This window comes from Rhipicephalus sanguineus, chromosome 11, assembly GCF_013339695.2.
Source record: "Rhipicephalus sanguineus isolate Rsan-2018 chromosome 11, BIME_Rsan_1.4, whole genome shotgun sequence".
NCBI classification, from domain to species: Eukaryota; Metazoa; Arthropoda; class Arachnida; order Ixodida; family Ixodidae; genus Rhipicephalus; species Rhipicephalus sanguineus.
Genome location: NC_051186.1, coordinates 18,373,722 through 18,397,699, shown reverse-complemented (window position 1 = coordinate 18,397,699; position 23,978 = coordinate 18,373,722). Strand labels below are relative to the sequence as shown.

At 45.1% G+C, this 23,978-nt stretch overlaps 1 protein-coding gene across 1 annotated transcript; it reads left to right on the top strand.

Moving 5' to 3' along the window:
- Positions 1 to 2,437: 2,437 nt before the first annotated feature.
- LOC119374898 (actinia tenebrosa protease inhibitors) lies at positions 2,438 to 23,368 on the top strand. Its single transcript, XM_049411073.1, has 8 exons — positions 2,438 to 2,621; positions 4,313 to 4,486; positions 7,641 to 7,814; positions 9,439 to 9,489; positions 13,994 to 14,044; positions 15,049 to 15,222; positions 19,984 to 20,043; positions 23,166 to 23,368. The coding sequence occupies exons 1-8, from the start codon at positions 2,438 to 2,440 to the stop codon at positions 23,366 to 23,368; spliced, it is 1,071 nt and encodes a 356-aa protein (XP_049267030.1).
- Positions 23,369 to 23,978: the final 610 nt, after the last annotated feature.

Genomic DNA, 23,978 nt, shown 5'->3' with positions numbered 1-23,978 from the left:
CAGTGAACACTTAACGTGGAATGTTCACAATAATCGTTTAGTTAAGCAACTTGCGCGAACGGTAGGATGCCTGTACAGAATTGGATCACTTATTCCTCTGCGGGTAAAGAAAAATTCGTACAATGCCCTCTTCTATTCGAGACTTTCTTACGGAGTACTATTATGGGGGACGACAACAAGAAAATTACAACAAACTTATTATGCTAAAAAAGAAAAGACTTTGTAGTTATGAAAATTACAATGGTAGAAGAGTCAGTTTACGCACTTCAGTGTTCTTTTATAAGCATGAAATGTTAAGCGCGAACAAATATATTATTTTACACTACCACAAGAGGTACACAAAAATAAGTGGTATAAACCGAAAGAAAATGACCAACGTTATCCTGCTAGAAGAAATTTACAGCGTTTACCCAGAACTAGGACAAATTATGGAAAACAAACTATGAAATTCTAATCAATGCGAATAGTTAATGAATTGGTTTTTATTATTATTATTCATGTGGTTACACGATGCATCGAGTTTTCTGTTCTTGAATTTTTTATGTGTGTAAGACTTGTGTATCTGCAGTATCTTAGGCGTGTCATGTGTTGCTTGTGTTGATTGCATTACTCCTTTGTTATCGCTCATGTGGTTTCATGATGCATCAAAACGTTTTTGAATGTGCACATGTACAAGGAATGTGTATGTGTTGCGAACTTCAGGTGCAGAGGCCTTTGTCAGGCGTATGAAACGCATTTTGCCTCTGTTCCAGTTTCTTGCATTACAAGAAATAAAAAATACTACTACTACTACAACTACTACTACTACTACTACTACTACTACTACTACTACTACTACTACTACTACGTCCCAAAACGACATGATTATGAGAGACGCCATAGTGGAAGGCTCCGGAAATTTCGACCACCTGGGGTTCTTTAACGTGCACCTAAGTCTAAGTACACGGGCCTCAAGCATTCTCGCCTCCATCGAAAATGCGGCCACCGCGGCTGGGATTCGATCCCGCAACCTGCGAGTCAGCAGTCGGGCACCATATCCGCTAGAGCCCCTTGGCGTGTGATATTAGCCTCTGATAGAGCAGAAAGAAAGATGATGCTTAAAATGGTGTGGTCTCGAATTCATCATTTTGAAGGAAGAACAGCCCTTGTGTCCACTCTTCTCTAGTATAATTTGAGCACAACTTAAAAATGGTGCAATAATATGCTCCGCTAAGAACTGTATACATATATCACACATAACGTTTCGGAGTAGGCGCTGTTGTGCGCCAATAATCAATATGCTAGAGAACATTTATTGCAGCGATAAAAAAAACGTCCTGTTCAATGTTTCGTAAGCCAGCTCAAACAAAAATATCGAGCGTTAGCGTAATACATGTTGAACAAGGCAAGATTCGTGCTTAATATGTTTTGGGTAAAGTGCCGTCTTCATGCAAGTCAGGCACTTCCTTCTTTACTTTTCGCGTTACTTCAGATGCCACAGAATTATTCCATACAAAGCTACGCAATGATTTGCCGCTTGAGATGGCCCTTGTGCCTTTTAATTATGTAGTGCGCTACAGGCGAGCGACACACCCCCGCACCTACAACTGCACTTATGAGCTTAATCGCACTCACGTTTAATACGATAGCGTTAAAGAGCCCGTTTCGCAGAAATTCTGGTGTTGGCGTCGCCGTCATTTGATTGCGAGCAAAAGAATCAGCGTTGTCCGTCAGCGATAATTCGAGGTAGATGCAAATAATTAAATAATTCAAAAATCTTAGCTTCGAGTGGCAACTGAACCCATGCCTCCTTCGGGGCAAGCAGTGTTATACCACAGAGCCACACCATTGTATGGAACTGCTCCCGAAAGAAACCCTACACGAATGTCATGTTATGCGAGGAGTCTCCTTAACGCATGTAGTGTTGCCTCGCAGAAGCGTAGCACCGCGCCAGGCGTTCAGACATGTGAATTGCACAGAGAGTGAGGGGTTTAAAGGCCCAGCCATTACAAAGCGCTCAGGCATATTTAGTCATCATCAGCAGCAAAAGCAACAACAAAGTTAGCAGCTGCATAGATTCGCGTATTGCTTTACGGACGCGTATTGGGCACGTTGCTGATCCGCAACAGGAATAATTATGGCGTAGTGGGCACTTAACAACTGCACTTGTAGTGGGAATTTTAGGATGCTTTGAAAGCGTCAATGCTACGCGCACAGACGTTCGTTTCCTTGCGGCACAGTTTAAGCATACACCGAGAACGGAAGACGGGCTAACAGTTGTGAAGGCGATGCGCACGGGACCGGACTACATTATCGAGTTCTACTCTTGAAGGCGAAGCTCAAGCGTCCTCCTAACTGTTCGCGATCGTTACGTGTTCAGCACAACGATCCGTCTTCCCGTTCTTTCCCGACTCACTCGCTCGATGTCGTTTTTGTCAACGCTTTCCTTCTTTACCTTATGCTCTCAGCGCTCGAGGACCGAGTGTGCTCCTTGCCGATGGACAAGGGCCCTTGCTCCGGCTTGTTCCCCCGCTACTACTACAAGAGTGCGACCAAGACCTGCGAGGAGTTCGCTTACGGAGGATGCGGGGGCAACGCCAACAACTTCAAAACGCTCCACGAGTGCGAGAGCAAGTGCGGAAGTAAGTACAGAAGAGTGAAAAAAGAAGTAACGTCGAATCTGCGCACCCTTTGATCACCAGAAGTGCAGACGAGGCGGGATTTAGGGTGAACATACACATGTTAGCAATTCGCTAAAGGGCAACTCTTGGCATAGGCAGGGGGGGGGGGGGGGACGATATCTTTCTTTTTCTTTATGTGTAATGCGAGACGAAATTGGTCACATACGAGAAAGACAAAGAGCTCACTCTCCGATCCAGGAAGCTATAAAGTGCTAACACTATTTTGTGCGTCTCAACCTGAATGCTTTAAATGATGAAAGCGCTGGTATTTTTCGGCGTGTATGTATATTTCTGTTGTCCTTAAAACAGAGCACAGCACTGTTCTAACGCGACGGCGTTAAAGAGCTCATTTCTCAGAAACTTCGTTGCCGGCGTCGGCGTCGTTGGTTGCGAGCGAAAGATCATCGTTGTGCGTCAGCCCTAATTCGACGTAAATGCAAATAAATAAATAAATAAATAAATAAATAAATAAATAAATAAATAAATAAATAAATAAATAAATAAGAAGAAGAATCTTCGCTTCGAGTGGAAGCTGAACCCAGGTCTTTTTCGCGGCAAGCAGGTGTTCTACCATACAGCTACGCTATTGCATGGAACTGCTTCCGAAAGAAACCTTGCACGAATGTCATGTTGCGCGAGGGGTCTCCTTAACGGGTGTAATGTTGCGTGGCAAAAGCGTAGAACCGCGCCGGGCATCGAGACATGTGGATTGCACAACGAATGAGTGGTTTAAAGGCCCACCAATTACAAAGCGCTCAGACATATTTAGTCATCATCAGCAGCAAAAGCGTCAACAATGTGAGCAGCTGCATAGGTTCACGTATTGCTTTACGGACGCGTAGAGGGCACTTCGATGATTTCCAAAAGGAATAATTATGGCCTAGTGGGCACTTCGCAAATGTACTTGCAGCAGGCAGTATAGGATGTTCTTAACTCATACATGCCCAAACTCAGAAAAAATGGCCAAATAAATATTTTTTGTTCAAAAAAGTGTAGTTCTACCCTCAAAAGAAACCACATGTTTTTTATTTACTGCCAGATAAACGCAACACTGTTTTTCAAGCCGTCCTATAGATAGAGGACACTGGGCATTAGGGGTGCTATGTGCGGGTGTGGTAAGCCTTGAAACATTTCACGTGCACACCGACATTGCACTTATTCATCTCCATGACGTCTTTCACAAAAGGCACTCGTTTGCCCGGAGAAACCAGTCGGCACGTGACAGCATGAAAAGCAAGCAATGCCTAGGCTTACACACGTTGAGAATGAGGCCAACTTGATGTGTTGTAGGTGGCGCTAGTCATCAGCTAAAGAAATGGGGATGTTAGAGTGCATCAAAGAAGCGTCCTATGTGTAGGACACTGGACATATATGGGTTAAATGGCTAATGTTACTCGCGCAGACATTCCTTTCCATGCGGCACCGTTGAGGTTTCCATAAAGAAAGGAAGCTAGGCTAACGATTGAGAAGGCGTTGCAAACGGGGCCCGATTCCCCTATTGCGTTCTGCTCTTGAGGCGAAACCCACGCGTCCTCCTAACTTTTCGTGATCGTTACGTGTTCAGCACAACGATCCGTCTTCCCGTTCTATCCCAACTCGCTCGCTCGATGTCGTCTTTGTCGACGCTTTCCGTCTTTCCCTTACACTCTCAGCGCTCGAGGACCCAGTGTGCTCCTTGCCGATGGACAAGGGCCCTTGCTCCGGCTTATTCCCCCGCTACTACTACAAGAGTGCGACCAAGACCTGCGAGGAGATCACTTACGGAGGATGCGGGGGCAACGCCAACAACTTCAAAACACTCCACGAGTGCGAGAGCAAGTGCGGAAGTAAGTACAGACGGGCGAAAAAAGAAATTACGCCGAATCTCCGCAACCTTTGATTGCCAAAAGTGCAGACGAGGCGGGATTTAGGGAGAACATACACAGCTAAGTAATTCGCTAAAGGGCAACTCTTGGCATAGCCAGGTGTGAAAAAACGAATAAGTTTAAGAAATCTTTCTTTTTTTGTGTGTGTGTAATGCGAGACGAAATTGACCACGTATGAGAAAGACAGATAGCTCACTTTCCGATCCAGGAAGCTGAGTGCTCACACGATTTTATGCGTCTCAACCTGAATGCGTTAAATGATGAAAGCGCTGGCATTTTTCGGCGTGTATGTATATATATATATATATATATATATATATATATATATATATATATATATATATATATATATATGTATATATATATATATCTGTTGGGCTTAAAACACAGCACAGCTACGGCCGCTGGATGGAAAATTTTCATCCAGCGCCCGTGGCACAGCACTGTTCTAATGCAACAGCGTTAAAGAGCTCGTTTCGCAGGAACTTCGGTGTCGGCGTCAACATCGGCGTGCGCAGGGTTCCCCTTCAGGGGGGGGGGGGGCGAAGGTTCGTTGCAGCGGCCCCCCTCCCAATTATGTCAATGAATGACGCTGACGTTACGCCCCCCCCCCCCGCCAAGTCACAGCGCCCCCCTCCCTAATATGTCATGTGTGGGGCAGACTTTGCGCCCCGCTCTTAGGGGAATAGGGGGGGGGGCGCCCCCCTGCCCCCACCCGCCCCAGTGCGCACGCCTATGGGCGTCAGAATCGTTCGTTGTGAGCGAAAGCGTTGTACGTCAGCCATAATTCGAGGTAAATGCCAATAAATAAATAAATAATAAGAATCTTTGCTTCAAGTGGCAACTGAACCCAGGCCTTTTTAGCGGCAAGCAGGAGTTCTACGACAGAGCCACACCATTGCATGGAACTGCTTCCGAAGGAAACGCTACACGAATGTCGTGTTATGCGACGGGTCTCCTTAACGCGTGTAGTGTGGCGTTCCAGAGGCGTAGAACCGCGCCGGGCGTCAAGACATATGGATTGCACAACGAGTGATAGGTTTAAAGGCCCGCCCATTAGAAAGCGCTCAGGCGGCAAAAGCAATAACAAAAGTGAGCAGCGGCATAGGTTCGCGTATTGCTTTACGGACGCGTGGTGGGCACTTCCATGATTGGCAAAAGGAATAGTTATGGTGTAGTGGGCACTTAACAACTGCACTTGCAGTAGGAATTCTGGGATACTTTGAAAGCGTCAATGCAACGCGCACAGACGTTCGTTTCCTTGAGGCACAGCTGAGGCATGCACTGAGAACGGAAGGCAGGCTAGCAGTTGTGAAGGCGATGCGCACGGGGCCGGATTACATTATCGCGCTCTACTCTTCAAGGCGAAGCTCAAGCGCTGTCCAAGTTTTTTTTTTTGTGCTTCTTCCGTTGCGCACCGTCTTTTTGAGCGCTGTAGATTTTAACAAAAATGTGTTACCGACTATTTAGATGAATTACCGACTAATTAGATGAATGGCATATTTGAATTCTTACATCTCCTTTGCATTCAGTCTGTAGTGACGTCTCAATAGCATACCTTTTCTACAGAGGTATAAACGCTTCGGGAAAAAAAGAAGCGAATACATCTTCTGGTTGTTATACTTATTTCCCGTGTATATATGTATTTTTCACATAGGCTGTTGTTATAGTAACTTCACCACTTTTTGCTTCTGATTTCAGACGTTTCTCTCACCGAAGAGCTCCTCAGGTCCAGGCTCGTCACCAAACTGGGTAGGTGCAATAACTAATAACGCCTTAAATGTAGCAAAAATGTAACAAAAAACGATATTTGAAGGCCTGTGTAGCGTGGGGTCACGCGGGTTTTCTTTAATATATTAGGTTTGCAAGCCGTCTCCGTAAAGTACCATTTTAACTGCATCTCACTGTCGCTCACGCAAGAATTCATGCAAATGCTTCTAGCTCCACCGCTTTCGGCTACGGAATCCTAATCGATAACAGGCCGTTAACATCCCAACACGATTTCTCTACCAGTTGCCGTATTGGAAGACTATGAATAACTTAGCTGCACGGGGTCCAAACTCTCTGCGTGTTTTAGCCGGAATTTCTAAGAATAAGCTAGGTTATACCTAATGATAAACTGCCGTGCGCCGGATATCAACGAAGGCTTTATTCGTAAATCAAGGTTTGACGTCTGTACGAAATTCTGCTTGTGCCAGCTACAACTAAACAACAAAAAGTTTTCAAAAACGAAAATCGGGTATTGAAGCGTCCATTATGTTCGCGCACCAGTTGTTAGAGATGCCATTATTTGGAAAGCTCTTGCCTCTGCATTCATGGGTATACGAGGGGAGTATTACGATCCAGCGCATGTACGAGATGTATACCTGACAAGTTTCTAGAAACCTTCCTTCGCGAAAACGCATCAAATGAAAAACGGCGAAGCATGCACTGTGTCGCTTAAGGCTCGAAACAGCGAAACTGGACAATTCTGAAGTGTAATCTGGTTGCGTCTAGGTTGTTGCAAAGCTTTAGCTAGGTGGTGTTAGGTTGTTTCTGTGTTGGGCAAGTTGGTAAGTACTTATGCTTAGTATGTATGCTTCTAGGTTCCCTCTAGGTTGCTCCTAGGCTTTAGCTAGGTGATGTTAGGTTGTTTGTAGGTTGAGTCTCAGCGCAGGGAGGTCGGAGTTAAGCCACAGACAGTCACAGACACAGCACGTATGTCCAAACTCCAGAGACAGAAACTCGCGCGGAAACCGCGCGTTCGCACCTATCATACATCTACGGGCACGTCGTCGTTGGCGTAGGTGTTCCATCGCTTCGAGGTGTTCTCGCAGCCGCCGTCGTCTTTCCTGTTCCCTAGTATCCTCTCGTTGTACGTACTCGGGGTCTTCGGCTCGCCGCCATCGCTTTGCGGCGATTTCTTGTACTTACTGTTGCCGTCTTCACTTTTAGTGGACGAGTGGTGAGTGGATGATTTACCCAATTTCTCTGGCACACACCCGTTTATGATTACAGTTCTTTCCTGTCATACGTTTTACCTCCAGCTTTAAGAGCTTCGCGGTCTCGTCATATAAATAAAAAACAGTATGAAAGAAATACTGCCCTCAAGGGTTCTGCTGCCCAAATTTCGCAGTGACCCTCGACCCGGTCTGTGAGCTGCCGAAAAAGGTTGGTCCGTGCCGTGCTCACGTGCCCCGCTACTACTACAACACGACGACGGACACTTGCGAGAAGTTCGTCTACGGAGGATGCAAGGGCAACGCCAACAACTTCGAAACGCTTAAGCAGTGCGAGACTAGGTGTGCCGGTGAGTGTTCTCAATTTATCATTTAACCAGTATCACGTACATGAAAATAGGTTATGCAGTACCTTCAGAATAACAGCTCGAACTTCATATTGGGAGATGCCAGCTGCAGCAGGTGGCGACTCCCATAGTAGGAGCTTTCTCACGACGTCTCCTCCTTAACGGAAATATAAAAACGTGCATGCGTTTTAAAGGTGTAGCTCGAAACAGTGGTATGCCAAAACGAAGTTGGTGCCTAAGGAATTACTTATTTAATTGAGTGCAGCTAGAGATATGTCGGCCACGGAGGAGAAGCATGCTGAAGACATATTTACACCTTAAGAAAATTAACATCTTCTTTTGTGGGACACCTATCATACCTCATGAGCAACTAAACGAACTTCAGATTATCATAAAGGTACCTGAATTTATCGCGTCCTTTGCGCGCTTTTATCTTATGGAACATCAATTAGCGCATCTGAAAGCAATGAGAAGTTAAGTTATCAGTTCTTCGACAGATACATAGTAATCGCGGATGTTGACGCGAATGAATGCTACATGCAGAATATATAAATAGCTTATACTGTTCTTCAGTCACATGAGACTGCAAACAGCCACGGCGATGGCGCATGTTTCTGAACCACATCGCCTGGAAGGCCATAGGAAGTGCAGTTAGTTTAGCGGCAAAGCATTGTAGGATCACTGGTGGGTCTCTTTCACCAATGCGCTTCTGTCAGTCATTTCTGTAGCGGGACAAAAATAACTCTACAGTCCCTTTTTTCGTCAGAGGTACTGTGCGCATGAGCAGGTTATGTTGTCCCTGCTTGCCTTGTGTGTGTTGTTAGGAAACGCCATTCCGGAGCAGAGCGAATCGTAAATCCTCAGCTGAAGCTCTAATACCGTGATTCTACTTGCAGTGATATGCTATGTATTGAGGTTTCATTTAAGAAACTATTTGTGTAGTGTAGGATTCTGTCCTACCGTGAGTTCTACACAGCCTCACCAAGATATCTTAGATGGAATAGTGGACAAGTCCAAAGGCTACTGAAAATTTTTGACTGAGAATTATCTAGCCGTAGCGGTGATACCTAGCTAAGTGTACGACTAACCGCAAGTAAGGCCTTCAGACGTCCGGTGGTGTCATGTGCAAAAGCTTGTTATTTGTGAAATTTCGCCGACTACAGTGTCTTCCGCGTACTCCGTTCACCTGTTTGCTGTAATGAATCGATAATACACGTGCTGCTGTACATACATAATGTAAAGCTTCCAGAATTGCCCAGGCCTAAGTGATGTGTGGTGTGCAATGAATTTCAATCACTCAGCCACCGATAATTGTTTTCTCGTTGAGCTGTGATTGAAGAGAAATCCCTGTAGTTACTGCTCATTAGCTGCTGCCTATGTTAACGTTAACTGCAGTTTACCTGGAGCAGATAGAACCCCGCATCAAACCATCTGCAAGCGTCATCAAATGTGGCACTTTCGAAACCCAAAAAACATTAATTTAAAGAGAGGAATAGGCGAATATCAGGATCCCGAACAGCATCTGCGTGTATTCGAATCTCCGCTGGTGAACTATGTTTCCCCCTTTGTACTTAGGCGTCAAACAACCAATACACTTAATCCGAAAGGATGGTCTATTTCCCTGCAGGCAATTCCACCGTCGAAGACCAGTCCTGGAAGAAGCACATCATGAAACACCGCAAGTGGAGAACGCTTTTTTCTTGGAATACTGTTAACACAAAGATGGAATGTTGGTAAAACCGAACAGATGTGTATCGCAATCGACAGCGAGCACAAATTTCATTATTGAGCTCCATTACTGCAAGAGAACATAATTTTTTCAAGAAACCAAAATGCATTGCTGAGTGTCTGACTCAGTTCAAGTTACACTAATGGAATTTTAAGCTAAAACATTGCACATAACGAATCGGAATGGGCGACTTGTCATAGCCATTTAATGGGATTTTATATAAGCACAAGCACTGAGATAAACACTACCGAAATCTTGATCTTATTATCAAAAGCTGCCTTAACTTCTCTGGAACCGAGTTGTTCTGCTTGCCTATTCGAGCACTTATCACGTGGCACGTCCTTCTTTTGCGGCTTTGGCCAGGAGCGGGGTACAACAGAAAAAAAAGCAGGAATTTTAATGCATGGAGTGCCGTAGGTGAATAAAAACGAACAAGGTGGGCTTACATGAAATGCGTTTATTTGTCATTATTCTCGCCACTACACGTAATATCAGCATTACTTAGGCTTGCAGGCTTTTTTGTTGTTGTTGAAACCAAGACCACCTTTGGCAACCGGATAATTAGCGGTCCGCGGTAGTGCTCTAAAGTTAGCACTCGCGAAAATGGTCCTAATTTGTAATTTCCTCTTCACGTTTTATTTGTTCATGACCATGTGGTTCGCTGTTCCTTACAAACCGCAATCAGAATTAAACAATAAAGATAAGGAAGTAGGTGCAGCAACAGTAGCAGCGATGCTTCACTCAGAAATGTATATCAACGGAACAGTTGGCCACTGTGGACTGTGAAGGTAATCTCAATTTCTGAGCTTGAACTCCTTGGTGTGTTTCGCTGCATCGCAAGGGAAACAGAAGCTATGTGTGTGCAGTATGACATGACAACTGCCGTTGTACGCACGGGCTGGAGGTTAAATACTTTTCCCACTTGCACGCAGCCAGCATCCTAAGTTTTCTACAGGGTAACATATCGGTTGCACGCACATTCTTGTCTAAGTTGTAGATTGAACACACTCGGCAACACTCTCCAAACAACCACCATCTACAAAATCCGTACCTGTATGAAACGAAGTTACGCTTTACGACATTCTCGCACTACCGAAGTGGCGTCGACGTTAATACTATAGGCGCTGAAGAAATATTAACCACCGTATTGCCACTGCCCAAACATCACCTGTATGAGGCGACCACACAGGAGCAGATCCCCACTCGCACTCTTTTAGGGGCGAAGCACCTTAGGGTATCGGTGTGTCGGCATCCATCATCGTCGTCGTCTTGTGCCGTCGCGGCGTGCATCGTCGTCTGCTGTCGTGACGGTCCATTTGCTTGAGCGCAAGAGAGGGCACCACAGCCCCAGCGCTCGCCGTGTGGCAATAGAGAGCGAACGGCGCGCGTTGACCGTGGAAACGCTCTTTCTGCGCTGAACGCTAAACTACCAGCTCGCAAGCAACGAGAACGCATTCTCGCCCGCGAGAGACAACGCCGACGCAGGCAGCGTCTGCGAGCGCGTTTCTTGACTGAAAAAGACCGACTACTCGCGCTGCACAACCGTTCACCGGCCACTGCGTATAGTCACTGGATCTTGACCAGCAATGTAGTACCTGCGGGAGATCTATCTTGTGTGTCGTTGAACAACAAAGATTCGCAGCACGCACGTTAACTAAAAGTGGACTACGCGTCTCTGTGTCTAATCTTTTTTCTGTCTCTCATGGCCCAGTGACATTGCTGCAGGAAACAGGGGCGCACACTGCATGCTTCGGCCTTCTACAGGTTTCACGTTAGTGGAGCTGAAACATCCTTTCCTACATGCTTCGCCCCTCCCCAAATTTTCCGGAACGTTACCATGTTTATCGAAAGTATAACTTCATTAGCATATGCTGCGTCCTGGGCAGTTTGCATGTTTTGGGCACTATGTTTCTGAGGACTACGTCATTACCATGCCGACATGTGTTACTGCGCATTAGTTCGAGTAGATTGACTGCTTTCTCGTCTAATTACGTGCTTCACAGCAGTACAACTGAAAATGGCTGTTCGCTCTGTATAGATGTTTTTGTGGGGAAATTTATTTATCTCCAGAACTCATATCTAAACACAGGATAGTGGTGGAACTTCGTTTTCAGGAATGAAAGCGCCAATTCCCATGTGTGTTACGTATACACTACAAGGTCAATCTAAATAGGTCGCGAAAGTCGGAACGAAAAGTGGTCGGAAACCTATTGCGACAAACATCAACACCCGCGTGACGATTAAAGCGCTACTAGGTGAGGGGGGGACAAATAATGAAAACAAAAAATTAATTAAGCGTTTATTTTCATTAGTTTTAAATTTATTTGTCACGAATTAAATTAGTAGATTACTTTAATCAAACTTTAGTCTTGGGTATGTGGTTGAGTGGCCAATTTTTTTCGTTTATTTTCAGAAACAGCGGGCACATGCAGGCAGTCTGGTAACATGGGCCAACGGTTTTGCGCATTTTGAGATGCAAATGGCGTCGCTCGTTTTTGCGCAGTAGGTTTGTGCCTGTCGTCCGTAGATATTTCCTCGCATAACCGTTGTTTTGTAGTCGTGGTACTTGGCAGAAGGTAATATAGCCCATCGTAGCCATCGGGAACCGTTTCAGTGACTGTGTTTTGCCAGCGCACGGCCGGCGTGCTGTCGCCCTTCGGGACGATGAGTCCGCCACGCTACGCGAAGAAACGCTGCGCTGTCTACGGATGCAAGAGCAACACGTATGCAAGGTTTGTGAGTGTGATGATGTGGATTGTGTGGCCCGTGACGGGGCGAAGAGGGAACGACAGTTCTGCTCTGCGGTACGCCTTGGAGGGGACGACGACGAAAAGGAAGCGCGAGCGCCGTGTTGCTCGAGGAGTTGGAGCGCGACACGGTTGGAACGGCAGCCGCTGGTCGGCGGTTTCGGGTCGCGACATCGCTTAACCAGGCGTCCGGCAGCCATGTGGACCTGGTGAGCCTGATTCCCGCTCTGTGCCCGGTGCTGACACAGAGACCGGCAGCCTAGTCTGTTCCTGGCCTGAGGTCCTGGGGCCCGAGTGGTGTCACGAGGTGGCCGCGGCTCATGTTGGCGACGGGCAGCTAACCTGCGCTGCAGTGGCCTGGTGATCTACCGGCCTGCAGTGCCATCATCACCACCACTACCACCTCGCCACGCTCAAGGCAGAGTGACTGTTGACTGCCCAAGGAGTACCGGTGACGACCGACCTCGCCGCAGCGACAACAGTTCATAACGGCGAGTAGGACAGTTTGTGTGCGAGGCGCGTAGGACGTTTAGGATATAAATAAGGAATGTTGTAGTGTGTTGCGTGTGAATCGTCAGAGTTATCGGTTGTGTTAAAGTCTGTGTTGTGTGTACAGAATCACCTGACTGCCGGTTGAATTATTTCGGATCCTGGGCCCACATTACACCATCACAGTGTGCACGTTGAATTGTTATGCTACTTCTGATTTCTGTGTTATATATTTTGGGGTAATATCCTGTTCAACTGCAATATTTCGCCAATAAATACACCTTATTTATCAAATCTGTCTTTTTCGTCTTCCCGTTATCTTGCAGGCTTCCATTATGGAGCCGTCATAGTGATAAAAAAAAGAACATGCAGCTATAAAAAAAGTAAGAAGCGGCGCCCTGTCAAAAAATTTCATAATTTCGCGCCCATCGCGTTAAAACGTGACGTCATTTCCGCTTCCGGTTGTGACGTCATATTTTTCTTTTTTTTAATTTTGTTTGTCCCCTCCTCACATAGATGGCGACTGTTGCAACAACTAGCCACCGGCTTGACACGTGGGCTTCTACGGAAGTTACGCTACCAGTTTACATATACCTTGTACACTACCCCACGGATGCATTTACGTTCTGCCGTATTGGCCCATCAACATAGCCCTTTACTGTCTGCGAGAGCTGAATGAGCGGCACCACATTGGACTCACAGAAGATGGAAAGATCAGTACAAATGCATTCGGCACTTCGACGCATTTTTTCTATCATGTTCTGACATTAAATTGACAAAGCATTCGGGTAAATGTCCAATATGGCGGCGCCCTTAAATAGAAAAGAATATTGTTTAGAAGTAACAGTCTCAAGTTAGTAAATATACAGTAAGCAGTTCATTTCGTTTCCCAATTGAAAACATAGAATTTAACATTACTAAATATTCGGCTACACTCCATCTTTTGTTACTTATATATGCTAGTCGCGTACCTAGTGGTCTTATAAAACATTGTGTCCATAAACGAGAGTTCGCTTCTTGAAATCAATAAATTTTACCTCGGTGAAATGCGAACAAGGTTTATTCAAACCGATCCAGTGGTTGCTTCATAAAAGCGTTTCTGCTTGCGACCAACTTTAACCTCAGTTTATGTACGCGTGCACGCATGCGTAAACCGAGATCCAAGTTCGTTGCAAACGAATGCTCTCCCTGAAGACCTGGCTTTTGTGTTGTTGCAGTTGCTCTGCAAGACGTCATTCGTGCCAACCCGATCCTATCCAGGGAAGTCGGTACGTAAATCGCACTTTGTTTCATTTCACTTTTGTATAACGTACGAAGATAAAATAGTATCGTGGCAATAATGCATTGAAAGTGAGGTGAACGTAAACTGAAATTGCGCATGAAGTGAGCCAACTAATGACGCTAGCAGGCACTGGCGAGGAAATGTCTTTATAGCCCATTCTCTTCCCTATATAATTCGTCATGTATGACATAGAGCGCCCTACTTTAACTGCGAAGCTTTTGCGTGCCTAACTACGATATAATAATGAGGCAAGCCGTATGGTGAACCTCTGATTAATTTGGAACACCTGGGGTTCCTTAGCTTGCACCTAGACCTAAGTACAGGGGTGTTCTTGCTTTTCGCCCCCACGCAAATGCAGTCGCCGCGCCCGGGAGTCCAATCCGCGTCCTCGGGACCCTAATGTCCTTATATGTAGTCCGTCGGTGATCGCTGTCCGAATAAACATGAGTAACACAGGGAAACCAACGCATCATAATTCTGCTTTCGCTGCACTACCGTATTTCTCAGCGCGAATGAATGGGCCTTCGCGATAACGCAAAAGCATGAAATGCGCGTTAAGCTCTAGTTTCAATCACCAACGTATATATCCTTTATTGTAGCAGAAATCTGTCGCTCTTTCTTAAACAACAGTTTTTCAGACTGACATTCTAGCACTACGTTTATTGGACGTTAAAATGCAGAAAATATTATTTCGCTCCGAGATATTTCATTGTTTGCCTTTGTGTTACAGCGGCTTGCATAGTTATTTTCAATTTCTGCGAGAAATGTCGTTGTTTCGCGTGCCCAGTGCTCTGCAAAGTGAAAACCAGCCAGCCACGCGAGCAAGACCTCTGCCTTGCCACACTCTCGGGCATGCGTGTAAAATCATATCGAAAACCGTCCGTTATTCACATACACACGAAGGACAAGATATGCGCAGGACAGCCTTTACTCTGTATCCATACCGACTAGCTCAGTTTTCTATGAGCGTAATAGGTTGGCCTAACGCAGTTGGACTGAACCCTGTGTGCAACCAGACCAAATACCCCGGTCCCTGTGCCGGCTATTTCCCCCGCTATTACTACAACAATGTGACCAAGACTTGTGATCAGTTCATCTACGGAGGGTGCCGGGGCAACGGAAATAACTTCCTGACCCTCGAGGATTGCCAGAACACATGCTGGGGTGAGTAATTTTAAGTGGATTGGTAGCTTTCTGCGAAGCAGGTGATGGCGGATGTCAGCGGCACACACAGCTCTTAGTGAACATTCCTTCAACCTCTTCTGTACACCACGCTTGTAAGGCAAGGAAATGCCGACATGAAGTAGGCACACGGAAACATACTGTAATAGCTTGCTTTGGATCTTTTCCATAAAGAACGAACAATTCCAAGGGCGTGAGACATCATGCGGTTATTCCGCGACTACAGTATTATTGGCATGCTGATAAATACCCCCTAGTTACGCTGTTATCCGTTCGCGGTTCGCAGCTCTGAGCCGTATATGTGCGCGCGTGGCTGCAAGGTCCTATGTTTAATAAACTTGATATTAATATTCCTGCATTCTTTAAATATGGCCATTGTGTTCTCCGTCACCGTAATTCGTCTTTCGAATTCGTTCTGAGATGTCTCGATGACGGCGTTTAACGCGCTAGCACTCGTAGTCTATGATCCTTGATATGCTAGTACCAGTGCTGGGCAGTATCGATGATACATGTATCTTAGATACTATCTTAGATACTCTTTGAGTATCTTGTATTTGTATCGCGATACGTCCCGCAAAACGAGTATCTGTAATTCCGATAGATTCAATAATGTATCGTGTATCTTAAGGTACAAGATACCTCTATAGAAACACCCCCAAGCGAAACAATAAACGTGGCTGAACTCCGCTTCTCAAGCTGATACTGCTACCACTAAGCCACCAGAATAAAACTAGGCGACAGTGACATTCTTTTATTTTTTTCCGCCAGAGTGCTTCAGCGAGCACACGCTATTAGGTCTACGCGTCTCCATTGGTGGAGCAGTGTCACGTGATGGCACTCGAGCCATCTCGACAAAAACTAGCGCGCGAAAGTCTACGCGCATCCGGCCTTTTGTTTTCTCGATGTTTCCTTTCTTTGTAGTTGTGTCAGTGTTATGACATTTGTTCGTAACCACGGTACTGTGTTGCGTACTCCATTGCGTGCGGCGCCTTCCGCTCAAATTATGATGTGTCATTATTGTTATCGATAGTGTCGTTATCGAAGTTTTTCTCACGTTGTGCTTCGTTTGCAGTCTCAGGAATGCAAGAATGGGGTTGATTTGCGTCTCGCTGCTTTCACACATCAGCGATTAGCGATATCTCGTGAATGTAAGCTTCACTTACATACGACGAGATTCATTTATATAGAAATGAGGTAATAACAACCGTCGCACCTCTGTTGCCGATGCTGGATACAGTAGAACGAGACGAGCATTTACGAAACAGAAGATATTTTGGCGCACTCTTTCTTTGTGCTTCCTGCTGAATTATCCAAGAAATTCTTTTAATGATAATTGGACCGTTAGCACAGTGCTCTCTTTGCTGTCCTCCGTTTGCATTACCTGGGCTACTGTATAGTTTTTGCCCGCCTGTTTACTGTAATATGTCTTTTGTAACCTGTTCCTAAATTCGTTCTCTGCTTTATTTTTATTTTTTAACTACCTGCGTCATTGCTACTATTCCCATATATAAATTCCATGTGAGTTTACTGTTTTGTAAAGGCGATGATGAGGAGAAAAGTAGAATAATTTGAGCGTGCTTAGATGACACCGTAACAAACTTCTGCTTACGATATAGTAAAATAGCGAAATTGAGTTTGCATTATAATAAATGAAAGTACTCCGTTTTTCTCATGAGCGTCCCCACGAGCCGTTTCATGCTATTTTCTATAGGCAATGAGTCTTCTCTTGTCTCACCTTAAGATTTAAGTTGACGATTCATCATGCTCTATTGTCATAATTTTTAGGGGTGCCGCCTTTATCGTGTTTATACAGGGTTCTTCACGTAACTAGAACCAAATATTTACAAAGAAATGGTTAACCTCAACTGAATAAAACCAACGACATTGTTTATCGTGATGTCGTGAACCATGTCGTATTTTTATATATAGCTTAATTTGTTAATTCGCTAAGATTAATTATGCAACATGTATAATATTCACTTTAGGGCCAAGTGCGTTTCGTTACTTTGTAGAGGGCATTCCAAAACGACCGATCAAACTTTTTGTGGAAACGTACAGGGCGGATGTAAAGAAACGAAAACAGTGCGGCATCTACATTCTCCACTGTTTCGCATATCTTTTCAAGCTATTGTACCCTGGATGATAACAAAAGCCAATAGAGTCTTGCATTATACAAACAAGCACCATTCTAGCATCTTTTTATTGTCACCAATCTCGCAGCGTGAGGAAAACAGCGCGCAGCACTCTTCAAATTTCTTTCCATCCCCACTGTACATGCTAGGTAGTGACTTTTTCCGGCGTTTATAGAAAGCCGGAGAAATACTACCACGTACTGCCTTCATGCGCTATCGTACTGCAGCGCCCTCAAACGTGCATCGAACGCAACGACCGGCGAGTGGACCGCGGAAAAATGAGCGGCCGCTAAGCATCGGCTCCACAGTGCGTCCGCATTTCTGACTGCCGCACACGGCAAGTAAACGCCATCGTCCCTGAGAAGCGATAGGCTGACGGTTCGCGCGCCGGTTGTTTCGGTGGAAGAGCGTTTCAGAGCGCTGCCGTACGGTAGTGCAGAGCGCAGTGACGTGGTTTGATTTCATTCGCCACGCAGCATGTACGTCGCCAAAAAAGTTCTATCGGTCGTTTTCAAATGCGCTCTATTACGTGACGAAGCGCACTTGGCCTAAAGGGATTATTGAAAATGTTGTATAATTGCCCTTAGTTAATTAACCAATTCAACGCTATTAAAAAACACTACAACGAGCGCCACATGACGGTAGACCATATGCCGTCGGTTTCATTCAGTCGCGGTTAACCACTTCTTTTTTAAATAGTTAGTTCTGCTTACGTGAAACGTGTATACTTATTCAATTTGATTGTTTAATACGGAACCGCCCTGCTTTTTCGCTTATATTCATTTTCCTTGTTTAGGTCACCGTATTTCTTGTTTTTTCGCTTTTAGAAATCAGCAGGTAGCAGACCTAGAAGTGGCAATAGTGTGAATAGCAGCGATATCCTGCGACGCTTTGTGCCGGTATACTATATGTCTGAGACGTCTCTGGGTGGTACAACTCCTCTCGGAGAAGAAATGGTGCAAGATTGCACGTTAGTGAATATGTTGCTAACGAACGCTTTACGCCAGCTGATAAGTAGAATATGAAAACCCATTGCAGTTTTATGTCCTGAATGAATTTTGAGCACTGACTCTGTAGTTATCGTCTTCAAACAATGCAACACAAGAAATATCGCTACCAGCGTTGCTGCTCTGCTACGGTAGGGTGATGCGGTATTGCGAAAACGGTAATACGCTTACGGACAAGGTAAGACTGCACAGCGGCAATCGCGACATCGTGCGGAGGCTTCGTAATGGTGTTCTTCCAAATAGATGGCGACCCGCTAGCTGATCGCCAGTAGAGCAGCGACACCCATTAATTCCAAAAGTGTCGAACAAAAACCACTGACAGCGCAGTGTATATTTGTATAATTTGTTTCAGAATGAAACGAGTATACTTTCAGCAAGGAGGATAGAACTTTCGAGATACAAACAGGCATTTCAATGAAATTATACAGAGTTGGTCCCATTAAGAAATTTTCCAGTAAACACTTTTGTAAATAGGTCTTTGCTGCTTCACTATATCGATCTGTAATAGTAAATTTGCAAATGTATCGAAGTATCTTAAGATACAATTGGGAAGTATCGTATCGGATACAATTATTGCGCTTGTATCTTGTATCTGTATCTCAAATACTTCTTGCCCGAGTATCTTGTATCGTATCGCGATACAATTTCAAAGTATCTTTGCCCAGCCCTGGCTAGTACACCCCTTTCAGGCGCAGAGTCCACTTATATGTACACAACTTATGTTTTGGCAGTTCTATTAAGTCGTGGCGAAGAGGAACACCGTATTTCACGCGTGGGTTGAATTTTATATCCTGCACAGTCAGTGTATGTTCACTTTACCTGAGTATGGTGCATATAACCGCAGTCGATTACTGGTGAAGTCACCACAACGTTAGGCGGGTCGTTCGACGTGCCGGGTTCCATAAGCAACGTCAAGTGTATCATTTTTCTTTGCTCGAAATGAACACAACGAAAAGAGCTCGCACGTGCACTTGAGCGTAAGATTCTTTCCTTCATATGAATAAATTGAACGTGGCTAGCTTCCGAATAAATATTTTTATATGTAAGCTAATTACGATTACTTAATTAAACTTGCACTAAACAACACATTACCTTGTTTTATTTCTTGAAGTATAATATCGACTGCCTTGGAATAATGCTGTCTAAATTTGGCATATTCGCTGGCATAATGCACGTCCAATGGCCGTATAGGGATGCTGGCAAAACAGTGTGACTGAGAGTGCATAAAGCAAATCGAGAAACGGCGAACCTAATGTTACATGCACTCAACAAAATACCAAGGAATGACGTCATGTTGTAGTGACGTCATATGTCATATGCCCTACTGCTCAATGCCATATGCCATAAGATACGCCTTGCCGGAGAGGCACGTGACGGGAAAGTGTATTGCCATTGAAGTTAACGTCTATACTATGCAGTTCATTGAATAGTCACTACTGACGTTTCGGCTCCCGTCAGGGGAGCCGAAACGTCATTCCGCATTTTATTTCATGGTCGGTGTCCTGCTTTTATTCTATCATGTTACTTCCCGACCAGACGGGTTTCCGTCAAAGCCTCGACTTCAATAGTCACTACTTAACGCTGTTCTTACGACGCACACGCAGCATCCCTGGATCAGCATTCTTCGAAGATCTTTGGTACCTTCGAGGTTCCTTTCTGGCCCTGTAAGTACCCATTTTGCTAAGAACGCAGGTAGCAAGCTTTGTTTAGTTGTCTCGAACTTTCCTCTCGAAGCAGGTCTTAGAACATGTCATTGGCCTTCCTTGGTGCATTTGCGCGTCTTTCGCAGCGAAAAGTCAGTTTCCAGGTTTCAGATGACTTATGTACATTTTCGTTTCTTAAGTAAGTTATAGTAAATGATCTGAATAATTTTCACTGAATAAGATAATGCAGCACATTGCTAGTAACTATAGAAAATCAAAACACTGAAACTAAATTAAAATGAAGTACCGTGCAACGGGAAGCTGCTGATTTAGTTACAACGAACTCCATGACAATCCATGAAAATCCCCTAAATATAGCCTAACGGTTTCCACTTAACATCAAGATACAAATTAAACTAACAATTATGATACCTGCGCGCACACGCAAACGAGAGCATATTTCAATCGATATGCGCGAGGCGTGCCTTTGACTACGCTGGTGTGTTGAACAACGGAAAAATCATCGATCAAGCGCACTGCTTTGCTTATCGTTCATTTGTCATAACGTGAACTGAACAATGGGCACCCAGGCACGACGGAATGCCGGTGAAGAACCAGCCATCTCAGCTCCCTCCAAGGTTACCAGGTAGAAAAGAAAAAAAAATAGCCGGGAAAGTGGGAAAAAAAGCTAGCCAAAAAGTAGCCAACTTTAACCAATGGCAGTAAAAGTAGCCAAAAGTAGCCACGGGTGTGTGAAAGCAACTGCGCCGTCTTCATTTAAATGAATAAATGCCTTTTGGTGGAAACGAAAATGAGCACAGCAAGAACCCCTCAAAATCATGATTACTGAGACCAAAGCATTAATTGTCCACTTTAGCAATCATTTAGTGCAGAAAGACAAAGATAGTTGTGCAGTTGCAAAAACTGGTCTTTTCACGCATATTGTGCGACTTTTCTTAAAAGCGCGAAGTACCAGCCTTGCGGCAACCATAAAAACGAGTACCTCATGAGTGTGCTCATAAGCACAGTTGCTAGGATTGAAGCATAAATTGAAGTTACTTTCACCATCGTTTCTCGCGTGATGACTAAGTTCGAGCAGTTATTATTTCCGAGTCGCAGTCGGTGCCTCACTCTAAGAAGAAACAGACGGTTCGTCGGATATCCGATTTTCAATGTCGATGAGTGCAAAGCATCCTTGATACGGAGCGCTTTCTATTCTCCTGTTCTTTTTCAAATACAGTTTAAAGTAGCGTTCAGCAATGCAAAATGAGGCCTCATGCAGCATTTTTCCCCCGCGTTTCAGGCACGTATCCAAAAGTCGTTTACTTTCTGTAATGCAAGCGCCAAAATCAATTTCGGGAGCTGAAAAGACGCCTCGTTCGCCATATTTTGACACCGCATACTGAAGCGCCAGAGCGGCTGCGACGTCGCAAGGTATTGATAATTTGGTTCAAATCGAGGGAGCAAGAAAGTGGCCAAAAGGTAGCCGAGAAGCCGCCCCCGGCCTATAAATGTAGCCAAACCTGGCAGCCCTGGCTCCCTTAAGCTCTCCAAGTAGTAGCAGCGACCCACCTTTTCCAATCTCGCTGCGCAGAGCAACGGCTTTGCCGATCCGGGCCACGCTTGACTGGAGAATAAGACGCCCACTTAAGACTGCAGCTGATTATACGCTGCGCTTGTGCTCGCGTCACGCTCCCTCCTGTCAACACACGCTTACGTGCTCCTCTGTGAAGGTGGCAGTCTCTTTGGCATATTTTGCCTCAATTCTGCAGCGTACCGCGCCTTCAGCGCAATATGACCTTACCGTATTTGCGCTTTGTGCGGGCCATCCCGTCGACTCCCACGGACAGGTTTCTCTTGGATGGTCGGTATAATTGCTATCGCGAACCGAAAACTGCCGCACCAAGTCGTGCCTGCACCAATGCATGCCATTACCTATATGGTTCTTTGTTTACTAACTGGGCTCATAAGTTCGAAAACAGGTACAAGTATACTGTGCTTCGAGAATGTGGTGTGTGTGCCGTACTCCACCGTGAAGACGAGGCGTCGTTGTGTTAAGAACACTAGTTAAGAGAGCTCTTTGAGCTAGAGTATCTAGATGCGAAGGCCAGACGTGATGGTAGACGACACCAGGCTGCTAAAATAACTTGTGTTCCTTGTACGCACTTCAAATCCAATCAAGTTTATTCATCTTTCGAAGAAAGTAAAGATAGGAGCTGTCACAAAAAGCTACTACAGTGAGTAAGTAGCTTGACGAGGTGACAGCCTCTCCTTGATAGGACAGCAGAGGGCAGTGAATAAGACAAATAATAATAACGTGGAACTGATTGCAAACGTACACAAGAGTTATTGATACATATACGCGGAAACTGTGCTTATCCGTCCCGTGCCGCACAGCGATCGCCATGCAGACAATGAAAAAAATATTTATTTCGGCTGTTAAGTTACTTGTCTGTAAGCTTACGCATTTCTTTCTTTGTGGGCACATATATCCTGATACCAATGCTGAAATTCGGTGTTCGAAATGCTTACCGTTAACTGACCTAAATACCCAGAGTCTTACATTCTTTCCTTCTTACCTCATGATACCAACAGGATAACAAAATAGCAGAAAATAAACGGAAAAGGTAATAAACGGAACTAATAGGAGGCTCATCAGAGACAATTACACGAGTACATATATATCAGTGAGTGGTAGTTTTTTTTTTTACCACTCTCCAGTATACCCATCGCGTTCATCGCGATAACTACATCTGGCTATCAGGCTAACACTATCGTGTTATTGTGCCTAGTGTTATCACGTTGTCGCGTTTACCCCTCTCTGATGGTGTTATCCGTCATGCTATCACCTTTGGCACCAACCGATGCACGGCTGCCGCTGTTGCGGATCCAACTCCAACCGCCGGGTTGAGCACTTCACTGCCATGTAAGCGGAAAAGGAAATAAACGGAACTAATAGGAGGCTCATCAGAGACAATTACACGAGTACATATATATCAGTGAGTGGTAATTTTTTTTTTACCACTCTCCAGTGTCTCCATGTAAATCCTAGGCCACCGCGGTCCATTTGTGACTCAAATGGTGTGCTATTTTGTTTTACAAACGCGACACGATACTAATGCGTTCATCACATTCTTCCTCAGTCACGCCGCCTGAAGAGTGCACCTACTCTGTTGACGTTGGACACTGCGACGCGTACATGCATCGTTTCTTCTACAACACTCTGACCAAGACGTGTGAGCAGTTCGTCTACGGGGGATGCGGTGGCAACGCCAACAACTTCCACACCTTCGATGCCTGCGAGAAGAAGTGCAAGAAGGTCTTCGGCGTCGTTCCCCGCGCCTAAGAAATGAAAAAGCGCGACTCTGCAAAGGGGCATCGTCCATTGACAGATGCAATCTCCGTAGAAAGATGACAGCGAGCACATGCTGGACTAAGTGAAACAGAAACAACCCAATAAAGGAGCACATTTTGTGTGAGACAGCCAGACAACAAAATCAAACAGTGAGACACTTTACCATGAACAATGTTCGCACGGATGCATGATTTGACCAAGCGTCGAAGAAAGAAACCTGAAACACTTACTGAAGAGTGTTTATTTGAATGCGCTGGAATTCGTAGACAGCAGGCTGAAGTGCGAAAGCATCAGTTACTGTATTGTAAATATTTCTCCAAACAGTAATACAGTTTGTACTGCGTGCATGGATAAGTGTGGTGATAGAAGTGTAATAATGCTCTAGGGTGTACGAGAACTCAATACGTATCTTATGCCAAAGCCCACTTTTCTTATTATTGAATAAATTTGAGCATCAAATTCGATTACAACAGCGGCCCGCGGCGCTATCGCCCGTCTGTCCTGTCTGCGTCTGTCTGTCTGTCTGTCTGTCTGTCGTCTGTCTTCTGTCTGTCTGTCTTCTGTCCTGTCTGTCTGTCTGTCTGTCTGTCTGTCTGTCTGT